This window comes from Tachysurus vachellii, chromosome 14, assembly GCF_030014155.1.
Source record: "Tachysurus vachellii isolate PV-2020 chromosome 14, HZAU_Pvac_v1, whole genome shotgun sequence".
Taxonomy (NCBI): Eukaryota; Metazoa; Chordata; class Actinopteri; order Siluriformes; family Bagridae; genus Tachysurus; species Tachysurus vachellii.
In genome coordinates this window covers 1003780-1014474 of record NC_083473.1, presented here as the reverse complement: position 1 = coordinate 1014474, position 10695 = coordinate 1003780, and the positions used below count along the sequence as shown (strand labels likewise).

Sequence of the window (10695 nt, the reverse complement as noted above, 5' to 3'; positions counted from 1 at the left end):
ACGCTCACCTCTAAGTTGGAGGTCCTGGGACCTTTGCTGACAACACTGATGTGGTGGGCCTGATCTCCAACAACGATGAGACGGCCTACCTACAGGAGACTAAAAACCTGGAGAGATGGTGCCAGGAGAACAATCTTCTCCTGAACGTCAGCAAGACTAAGGAGTTGATAGTGGACTTCAGCATAAAGCAGGAGCTGTCATACCGACCGCTAAACATCAATGGGACGCTAGTGGAGAGAGTGGACAGTAGCACCACTTCCTGGTTCGGGAACAGCACCCTGCAGGACAGGCGAGCCCTCCAGAAGTTGGTGCGATCAGCTGAACGTACCATCCACACTGAGCTCCCTGACCTGCAGGACATCTACAGCATGCGGATCCGGACCAGAGCCAGGAAGATTGTAAAGGATCTCAGCATCCCAACAATGGACTCTTTTCTTTGTTGCATTCTTTCTGTGTGCAGTTGGCGAATTTCCAGAATTTGTTGTCATGTGGATGAGACGACGCTGGGTCGCTCCATATGATCAGCAGGGCTGACAGGATCAAGATGATACTCATTTTCCCTTTATGGCACCTGGCACACTCTTTTCCGTACCCCTAGTCACTGGCCTGCCCAGCAGACTATTGGGTGTCTCCGTAATCTAGTGGACGTCACGAGTGTCCGTCAGTGGCTTTGATGGATCCAGGACACTCGTCTGTCAACCTTACATGCTGTCTGTGTGATCAGTAGGACTTGGAACGGACCTCTCCACCTCGAGGATGACCCGTTTTCTTGACCAGAATCCATTCACCATGTTTCAGCTTACTCTCATACTTGCCTTTCTCCTGTTCCTTGACAACCAGCTTAGAAAGAACAGCGAGAGCATGGCATAGCTTTTCACAGAATTTATTCATAGCATCATTTTGGCATTTAGCAGTGTGTTGCAGACATCTGTGGAGGAGAGTATGATCGGAGGGTGGTCAGCCGAGGGTTTGAGCTTTGTGGCAGTTTCTTTGTTGTCTCTCTCAAAGTGAGCATAAAAATCATTAAGCTCATTCATGAAGAGGACATCAGTGGCAGCGTGGGTAGAGTGGGAGGATTTGTAATCACTGATGACCTGGATGCCTTACCACATGCGTCGAGGGTCAGAGATGGAAAAATGCTCCTCTATCTTCCGCTTGTAGCAGTGCTTGGACTCTTTGATGCCCCTCTTAAGGTTAGCTCTGGATGTGCTGTAGGCCTGTGTGTCGCCTGATCTGAAGGCAGTATTGCGTGCCTTCAACAGGAGGTGCACCTCCTTGTTCATCCATGGCTTCTGATTTGGGTATGTGATGATCTGTTCTGGGTAGTAACACTATCTATGGTGGTATTGATGTAATCCAGTACAGAGGAGGTGTAACAATCGATATCCATGTGAGTGCCACTGGTGGGCTGAGAAGCAAATGTACCCCAGTCTGTGTGTAGAAACCTTTCCTTGAGTGTGAAATTTGCATCAGCGGGCCTCGGTTGTTCTGGCGATCTCAGGAAGGAGTTGAAGGTTGTCAATAAAACTGTCGGGAAGTCGTAAACCAATATCCAAAAGCTCATGTCTGATGTACGATGTATAGGCACAGCTGTTCTGCACGAACAGACCCAAGATAAGCAACAAAAATACCGCAAAATTGCAGATTCTGGAGAGACCCTGAGCCTCACGATGTACTCGCACTGCCATCTTGGATCCCTGAACATAGGCAGAAGTAGGAGATGAAGAGTCGGAACATCATCAGAACCCAGCTCACGCTTCCACTCCTCTGCTTCCTTCATGCTGACAGGAAGTGATGCCAATGCAGCTATTTTGCTTTGTTTTTCCTCTTTGAACTGAGCAAGAGACTCAAATGTTGACACGATACGGATCATGCTGCGATATATGGTTGTAATCTGGGCATCTTTGATTGGTCTTTTGTTCTGGTTGAGTTTGTTGATGTCTTCTGAGAGTCCCCCAGAGCCGGAAATATACAAAAAATCAATACAGAAATAATTACATTGGATTTTATGTTCATGTCCATCTAGCTTTGGAGGACAGGTTCCACCTGTAGGCCTCACCATAATCACTAAGTCAAAAAGATATACAGAAAGGTCTGATGTGCATGTGGTAAGAAGAAGATAAGGACAGAATCTTCGCTGTGATTTGTGCCGCTGTGCTGGATGCCACCTCAGCTGCTGATTCACTCGCTGCCTCTGTTGCACTTTCGGCTGCTGCCTCTGCGGCGGTTTCTGCTGCTGTCTCTGCTGCAGTGACTGCAGCTTCTCCAGCCGCCACCATAGATTCCACCCCAACTTCTACCAAAGCAGCTACATAGTGGCTATGGCAGCTATTCCTGTCACGACCACCTCGACGACTACGGCGATCATTGGTCCCATGTTAGAGTCTGACCTAGAAGAATAAAAAGTGATGCTTATTAAAGTAAATGCTGCATTATTTCCTGTTTCCTTTAAAGCAACACCAGTCAGGGGACAAATGATTTATTTTCACTCACATGCTTTGGCTTCACTTGTTGATCCATTTTATATGGTTTAAAAGGACTGAGAGCTCAAAGAGCAGCAAGGTGCTGCAGTCAGTAACTGAGATTTTATTCTGTACTTAATAAAAGTTGTAATAAATACTACATCACTGTGGAACAACAGACACAAACATTTACATTTGTCACACTGTACAGGCACAAAACTACATTAGTGATCATCCCCAGCAGGTCACATGCTTCAGCTCCTCTCTCGTGTCACTTTAATTAGCACTTTATATTAGTTTCAGTCTGGTGGTTGAGTTTCTGTTGATAAAATCCTCCTGATGATAGTTGGTTTTTTTTCTTCTTTTTTTCTTCTGTTTATGTAGACACCCACATGAGTTGTGTAATAAAAATGCTGATCCTCGAGACACACAGCTCACACACACACACACACACACACACCTGGGAGGACAAGAGCGGTTTGGAAACTGAGATCAGACTGTAAGTAATCACACACAACACTGAGGCAGGAAACTTACAGAGCATAAGGTCAAACCTTTACATCTGTTAATTATAGAATTAAAGACCAAAAATATTAATATCATTTAGTTTTGTTACTGAGTCAAGTTTATAGGTGAAGGATTTTATTTATTTATTTAATATTATCTGACTATATGCAAACAAAACAATAATCAGATGCAGCCTCTAATAAGCATCACTTTTTATTCTTCTAGGTCAGACTCTAACATGGGAGCCATCCTCGCTGTAGTCGTTGAGGTGGTCGTGGCAGGAATAGCTGCCGTAGCCGAAGCTGCCACTACGGAGGCTGTAGCCGCTTTGGTAGAAGTTGGGGTGGAATCTGTGGTGGAGGCTGGAGAAGCTGCAGTCACTGCAGCAGAGACAGCAGCAGAAACCGCCGCAGAGGCAGCAGCTGAAGGTGCAGCAGAGGCAGCGAGTGAATCAGCAGCTGAGGTGGCATCCAGCACAGCGGCACAAATCACAGCGAAGATTCTGTCCTACATCCCCAAACTTTTTAAACTTATTAAAGAAACATGTGCAATCGACGCCATATTCAGAGCTGCAGAAGAAGTTTTAAAACTGATCTTAAATGATCCTTCAATTGCTGAAAAATACAACAAACTGCATGTAGCTGTGAACATTTTAGAAACACTCAACACGAAGATGAATGAGATCATGAAGTGGCTGGAGGACCATAAGAATGACTCTGTAGAACTGGAGGGAATTGATGTCCCCTTGGAGTCAGGCATCCTGGCCAAATTCTTGCAGCAACTTTCAGTGGTAAGAGAAATGTTCAAATATTTACTTTGCATTAACGCCCCCTGGTGGAGGTGAGGTGTTTTTATTCCTGGACATCTTATTTTTTGTTCAACAGTCTGTCCTTATCATCTTCTTACCACATGCACATCAGACCTTTCTGTATATCTTTTGCAAATCTTCTTGACTTAGTGACTATGGTGAGGCCTACAGGTGGAACCTGTCCTCCAAAGTTAGATGGACATGAACATAAAACCCAGTGTAATTATTTCTGTATTGGTTTTTTGTATGTTTCAGGCTCTGGGAAACATGCAGAGACTCTCAGAAGACATCAACAAACTCAACCAGAACAAAGAACCAATCAGAGACGCCCAGATTACAACCATATATCGCAGCATGATCCGTATCGTGTCAACATTTGAGTCTCTCGCTCAGTTCAAAGAAGAAAAACAAAGCAAAATAGCTGCATTGGCATCACTTCCTGTCAGCATGAAGGAAGTAGAGGAGTGGAAGCGTGAGCTGGGTTCTGAAGATGTTCCGACTCTTCATCTCTTACATCTGCCTATGTTCAGATATACATAAAAAATAACTGGACTGGAGAGAACCAGAAGAAAATTATGTCCTGATTTAGTGCCTGTTTTTTAATCAGTATTTACTCAAATCTAGTGATTTTCTTGGTGTTAATCAATTTTATGCTGTGATGGTGATACAGTTTTAAGAAACCTTCATTTGTGTATGGAAAATATGGCTAGGAAAGTGGAGGAAGAGGAGGAAGAGGGAGAAGGAGGAGGAGAGAAACGGAGGAGAAAGAGGAGAGAAGAAAAGGGTGGAGGAGGAGAAGAAGGAGGAGGTAGAGGAGAGAGGAAGAGAAGGAAGAGGAGAGAGGAAAGCAGGAGGAAGAGGAGAGAGGAGGAGAAGGAGAAGGAGGAGAGAGAGCAGGAGGAGGAAGAGAGAGGAGGAGGAGGAGGAGGATGATGATGATGATGATCCACCATAGGCCATGTTTCACAAAGTTTACTGAGATTTTTTATGTTAGTCACCTGTAAGATAATTCAGCGACTTTCCTTTCCTCGTGTTCTAAATGGAAATAAAACAGAAAAAAAACTTTTGTGTTTCACATTTTACTTTTTCACTTTTACTGAAGATGTTAAGTGAGTAATTGGGCAAAGAAATTAATAAATCTAGAATGAAGTAATCAAGAACCTTTAAAAGATTTTAAGTTGAATAAACTTGCCATTTATTAAATTGAGCTTAAAATAACATTTCTAACATGTCCAGGTTTTTAACTTAAATTCACACAAGTTTTCATTACACATTACTTTTGTAATACATTTTTAAGTCAATTCATTTTTTTTTAATTCACTGTTTTTATTTTGATAGAATATGCAAAAATACAACTCAACAGAAAGAGAAAAAACCTTTTTAAACTAATACCCACCCACAACCACCCCCATCCCACCCACAACCACCCCCATCCCACCCCTATCCCACTGCACCCCAGGACTCATGTAAATCAAGAGTACAACAGAATAAGCTCAAAGAAATATACACAAAAATATACAAATTGAATCAGTTGTAATATTAACAACCGAATAACAACTTTAGACTAAATAACCAAAATCTTCGAGGCTATGGAAATCCAGGTCTGCCACATAGAAAGAGTAGCAGGCTTTGCATGATTAGTCCTTGCAGAAGACAGTTCCAGATAAAGTATTTCCAATAAGGAGTGAATCCAGTGCTTAGCAGAAAGGTCATGCGGGGGTTTCCAGCGTTGAACTAATAGTTTCTTTGCCGCAGTCAAAGCTGCTAGCCAAAATTTCAGTTGTTTCCCATTTACAGAAAACTTGGAATTATCATTCAACAACAAAATAACAGGATCCTTAGGAAAACGAATCCCGATAATCTTATATATACCATCAAGCACGATGTCCCAGAATTTTTGTACACCTGGACAGTCCCATTACATATGCCTGAAAGTGTCAAGGCAACCTGGTCCGCAAAACATGCAATACGGCTGGGGTGAAATACCCATTGCATAACGTATACGTGTGGTTAAATATGCTCTGTGAATAATTTTAAAGTGAATGAATTTGTGGTTAGAGTTTGAGGACGCATGGAAAGTATTAACCCATACTGTATCCCAATCAATGCTTCTATTATAGGGAGTCAGATCTGCTTCCCACACTCTAGCTTTAGGGAAGTCATCAGAATTAAGGTTTGAGAGGCAAAAGTAAAAATAAGAGACCATTCCTATGCTTGGCGCTTTTTGAATCCATTGCATTACTGGGTGGATCAGAAGATTATTGCCCCAAGGAACTTCTAGATTTTTTAATGCGGAACGAAGTTGAAAATATAGAAATAAAGTGTTACGGGAAATGTTAAATCTTCCTGTTAAGTCTTGAAAATTCAAAATTGATTTCTCTCCACTTATATCTTTTAACGTTAGAACACCTTTTGCAGCCCAATTTGGCTGTACAAATGGTTTCCCACCAGAAAGTAGATTCCGATTGTGCCATATAGGAGTATGAGTATGCCATATTGTTTTAGAAGGAAAAAGGGATTCAATCTTTTTAAATATTTGGAGAGTATAGGTCCATAATGTAATGAGCACTTCCTATATGAGAGACCAGAAAATAAAAAATCCTGCAATCGAATTGGTGAAATAATCTCTTGCTCTATTACTTTCCACGAGAACTGTGAACAAGGATCAAACCATTTCTTGACCGAGAGCAGAACAAAGGACCAATGATACAATTTAAAATTTGGGCAGCCCCATCCATCTTTGTTTTAATTCTTTGAAGTGTAGACCACTTAACGCGGGGACGTTTTCCATTCCAAATATATTTTCTTAGTAAAGAATCTATTTTCTTCCAATAATTCGTAGGTGGGGGGAGAGGAAGCATGGAACTAATAAAATTAATGCGAGGCAGAATATTCATCTTTATCACTGACATCCGGGCCGAAGGTGATGAGGGTAGATACATCCACCGTTGAATATCAGCCTCAATTTTCTCAGAGATTGAAATAAAGTTTATTTTTGAGATTAGGGATAAAGTAGGTCTGAGTTTTTATCCCTAAGTATTTAACTTGTGTTGATATTAAGATATTGTTTGGAATAGAAAGGTTCAGACCATCAGAATTTAGAGGCATCAAAATAGTTTTCGAAAGATTAACTTTAAATCCCGATAGTATGCCAAATTCGTCTATAATTTTGAGGGCATTAGGAAGCGAGTGCTGCAAGTCAGATAGAAATAATAATATGTCATCTGCATATAGGGAAATAGAGTGGCTTGAAGCACCTAACCGGATTGGTGTAACCAGATCGCACTGCCTAACATACTGTGCCAGAGGTTCTATTGATAGATTGAACAAAAAGGGGGAAAGTGGACAGCCCTGCCTCGTACCTCTATGAATATAAAATCTGTCCGATATGAGTCCACCAGTAGATACCCTGGCCATGGTATTAGTGTATAGAGTTTGTATCATTCTAATGAACCGGTCACCAAAATTGAACTTCTTTAAAGTATACCACAGATAACCCCATTCAAGCCGATCAAAGGCTTTTTCGGCATCAATAAATAGAAGGCCACTAGGCACTTTCAATTTCCTTGATTCCGCAATAACGTGTAACACTCGGCGGACGTTGTCAGAAGCCAGGCGTCCAGGGATAAAACCTGATTGATCTGGATCAATTAGCTTATGTATTACTACTTGTAGACATCTAGCAATAACTTTAGCATAAATTTTGACATCTTCATTTATCAAGGAAATGGGCCTATAATTAGAACAGTCTGAGTGATCCTTTCCGGGTTTAGGTAGAACAGAGATTAGAGCTGTATTTAAGTCTTGGTGAAAGTGGCCTTTGGATACGGCCTCATTTATAGAACGTAACCAAATGTGGCCTAATAAATCCCATAGCATCAGGTATAACTCAGCCGGAAGACCGTCAATTCCGGGAGACTTTCCTTTACTTGAACAAATTACTGCATTATGTAGTTCTTCTAGAGTTATATCAGAGTCAAGGCTGTCCACCTCCTCTTTGAAAGTTTATTTAAATTCAATTGGTCGAAAAATCTTTTTAACTGGCCAGTACTGGGTTGTGTTTCTGAAACATATAATTTTTCAAAGAATGACATGAATATTTTGTTAATATCTTTGGGATGTGAATTGAGAACATTTTTTGAATTTCTAATCGCCCTTATATTAAAACGTTGCTCATGTTTTTTCAGAGTAAGGGCAAGGAGCCGGCTTGGTCTGCTTCCATCTATATAGTATTTCTGTTTCGTAATATGCATAAGATATTCTGCTCTTCTGTGAAGCAAATCATTGAGTGCAGCCCTTTCCACATTTAACTCATGTAGTTTAATATTGGAAAAGTTGTATCCCAATTCCTTTTCTAAGTCCCCACATCTTTTTTCTAATACAGATATTTTTTCAAAATATTTCCTTTTAAGTCTAGCAGAAAAGGAAATGGCTTTGTTCCTTAAAAAGCCTTTGATAGATGCCCATAGCATATCATTTTTGGTAACTGAGTTTTGATTCAACCTGATAAACTCAGTCAGATCTGGTCTCAGTTGAGATAGGAATTCCTCGTTTTGTAAAAGTAGAGTATTAAATCTCCATCTTGACGATTTACAGGATGTCTTAATCTGGAGATGTGCTAATACAGCATTGTGGTCAGAAACACTTTGTGGTTGGAACTCAATGTGTATTAGATCAGATAGTAGCGGTGATGAAAGTAAAATATAATCAATTCTTGAAAATGATTTGTGGCTTGGGGAAAAATAGGTGAATTCTTTAGCTGTTAGATTTTGTAAACGCCAGGCATCACATAAGTCTAGGTCTTTACTAAACAGTCTCAGTGCTGCGGAAGAATGAGACTATGTTACTGAAATTGAAGGATTGGAGCGATCCAAAGCCGTGTCAAACACAGCATTCATGTCTGATCCAATGACGATTGAATAGTTATGAAGAGATAAGAGTTTTCAAAACTTGTGGACAAAAGGAGGCATCATATGAGTTTGGGGCATATATATTAACAAATGCATACCTATTTCCTTCAATTAAGGCACAACAATACGCAACTCGGCCATCGTCATCAGAGCCTTTATGTTCAACAATAAAATTAGAATTACGCTTAAAAAGCATTGTCACCCCTTGTTTTTTAGACTTACAACATGATGATATTATGGGAATATAACGCCTGTTTTGCATTCTTTGGGTGTCCATTGCAGTAAGATGGGTTTCTTGAAGAAACGCTACATCGATTTTCTTTCTGTGCATAAGATCTAAAACCCGAGTACGTTTAATCGGAGAATTCAACCCCCGAACATTGAGAGCCAATATATTAATATTAACCATAGTCTACAATTGGAATCACACAGAATAACGCATAAGGTAAAAAACAGATTGTTGAGCATATAACCAAGATTTTCACAACCATTTGCAGTAACAAAATCAGTAACGGTCCTGGGTGCTTTATGCGCCTAAGCGCCCCCTCCCTCTCCCCTATAACCCTTTTAGCAAACATCTGTGGCGATCGCGAGGCAATGTCTAGAACAATATTTACCTCATTAACCTCTATGATTTAAACAAACAGAGAAATGTAGAATTATAAGACGATTATTACAGAACTCAGAATAATCATATAACACGTGATATCCATAACTGAACTCTTTATGACCACCGGAATTAAATTATGGGCTGAGGCCCAACTTTCAAGATTAGCGAGCTTACAGTACTTCAACTAAACTCTCTACAAAGCAATATCTAACAGTCCGCACATGAGGTATAAAAATAGAAATAGAATAAACAATTAAATAAAGTACCATATAAAAACAGGAACGTTACCATTTCACTCTGATGTGCTGAACCATGAGCAAACGCTGAACTGGTTTCTAGTGCTTGTATTAAACAAATCTGTTACCAAAAGCGATTATAAGTCCATTGACTCCTCAGGCGGAAATCTTAAGGATCTGCGAGCAGTCGGTGTCGCTGTTTCATTAAGACCCTCCAGATCCTTTTCAGCGTCCTCCGAAGATTCAAATGAGTTTTTCTGACCTTTGTAAGTAACTTTCAGCAATGCTGGGTAGATAAGGAAAGTTTCAGCACCTTTCTGGTGAAGTTTGGATCTTACGGTTGAAAACGCCTTCCTTTTTTGTGCCGTCTCGTGACTGTAGTCAGCGTAGAACTCCAGACGCGCTCCACCGGGCAAGGTGGGTTTTGCTTTACGTGCTCCTTGAAGGATGGCTTGCCTGTCAGGATAGCGAAGAAGCCGAAATATCATCGACGCGATGGGCTCTGTCGATCTCAATCTGGCAAGAGCGCGTCGAAATGTCAGGGATCCATTTAGGCAACATTTTCTGTAGAAAACCGATGGGGTCGTCGCCTTCCATTCCTGTTGGTAGATTCACCAGACGAACGTTATTGCGACGTGACCGATCTTCGAGGTCATTGCATTTTCGTTGAATCTGCTCTAACTGAGTCAAGCAAAAGTTCATATCCTTCTTTGAATTGCGTAAACCTCCTTGAAGATTGTCCACTTTCGTTGTAATCGACGCCATACTACTACTCAGAGAGTCAATTTCTTGTTTCATTGTACGAAGAACAGCGCTGTTTTCTTTAATGTAGTCGTTAAATGGATTGAGAGCCGTCTTTATCGCCTCTGTCAACATACAAGAAACCATTTCTCGCATAGCCTCCTGTTGCGCTTCAATTGCGTGGCTAACAATCGAGGCAACATCGTCGTCGAGTGTTTTGAGGCGTTTGCTGGTCGTAGCAGACTTTTGGGGAGAAATCGATTTTTTGCCGGTAGCCATCCTTGTATTAGAATTCACCAGTTGTCAAAAAGAGACAATATTCCCTCTGTATGACATGAATAACTAGAAATAAGAGGTTAATATTCGGGAGCCTAGTGTTGTGCAGCCATCTTGCAGCGCGCGCCCTTTTAAGTCAATTCAA

At 41.0% G+C, this 10695-nt stretch overlaps 2 protein-coding genes across 2 annotated transcripts in view; one reads left to right on the top strand and one right to left on the bottom strand.

The window, feature by feature from the left end:
- Positions 1–1058: 1058 nt before the first annotated feature.
- Positions 1059–10695, bottom strand: part of LOC132857248 (uncharacterized) — a 246149-nt gene continuing 236512 nt past the window's right edge. The window contains exons 2-3 of the mRNA XM_060887264.1: positions 2145–2390; positions 1059–1939 (exon numbers count right to left, since the gene is read on the bottom strand). Coding sequence (XP_060743247.1) covers positions 1280–1939; positions 2145–2279 — 795 coding nt within the window. The 5' untranslated portion in view covers positions 2280–2390 and the 3' untranslated portion in view covers positions 1059–1279. The remainder of the gene's footprint in view (positions 1940–2144; positions 2391–10695) is intronic.
- On the top strand, positions 2887–4515 carry LOC132857245 (uncharacterized). Its single transcript, XM_060887261.1, has 3 exons — positions 2887–2961; positions 3195–3759; positions 4033–4515. The coding sequence occupies exons 2-3, from the start codon at positions 3208–3210 to the stop codon at positions 4315–4317; spliced, it is 837 nt and encodes a 278-aa protein (XP_060743244.1). The 5' UTR covers positions 2887–2961; positions 3195–3207; the 3' UTR covers positions 4318–4515.

Excerpts from the sequence above, each read along its gene's own strand:
- LOC132857245 (XM_060887261.1), top strand. The coding sequence starts at position 3,208 with ATGGGAGCCATCCTCGCTGTAGTCGTTGAGGTGGTCGTGGCAGGAATA. Across the intron at positions 3,760-4,032 it reads TCTTGCAGCAACTTTCAGTG|GCTCTGGGAAACATGCAGAG; the intron begins GTAAGAGAAATG and ends TGTATGTTTCAG.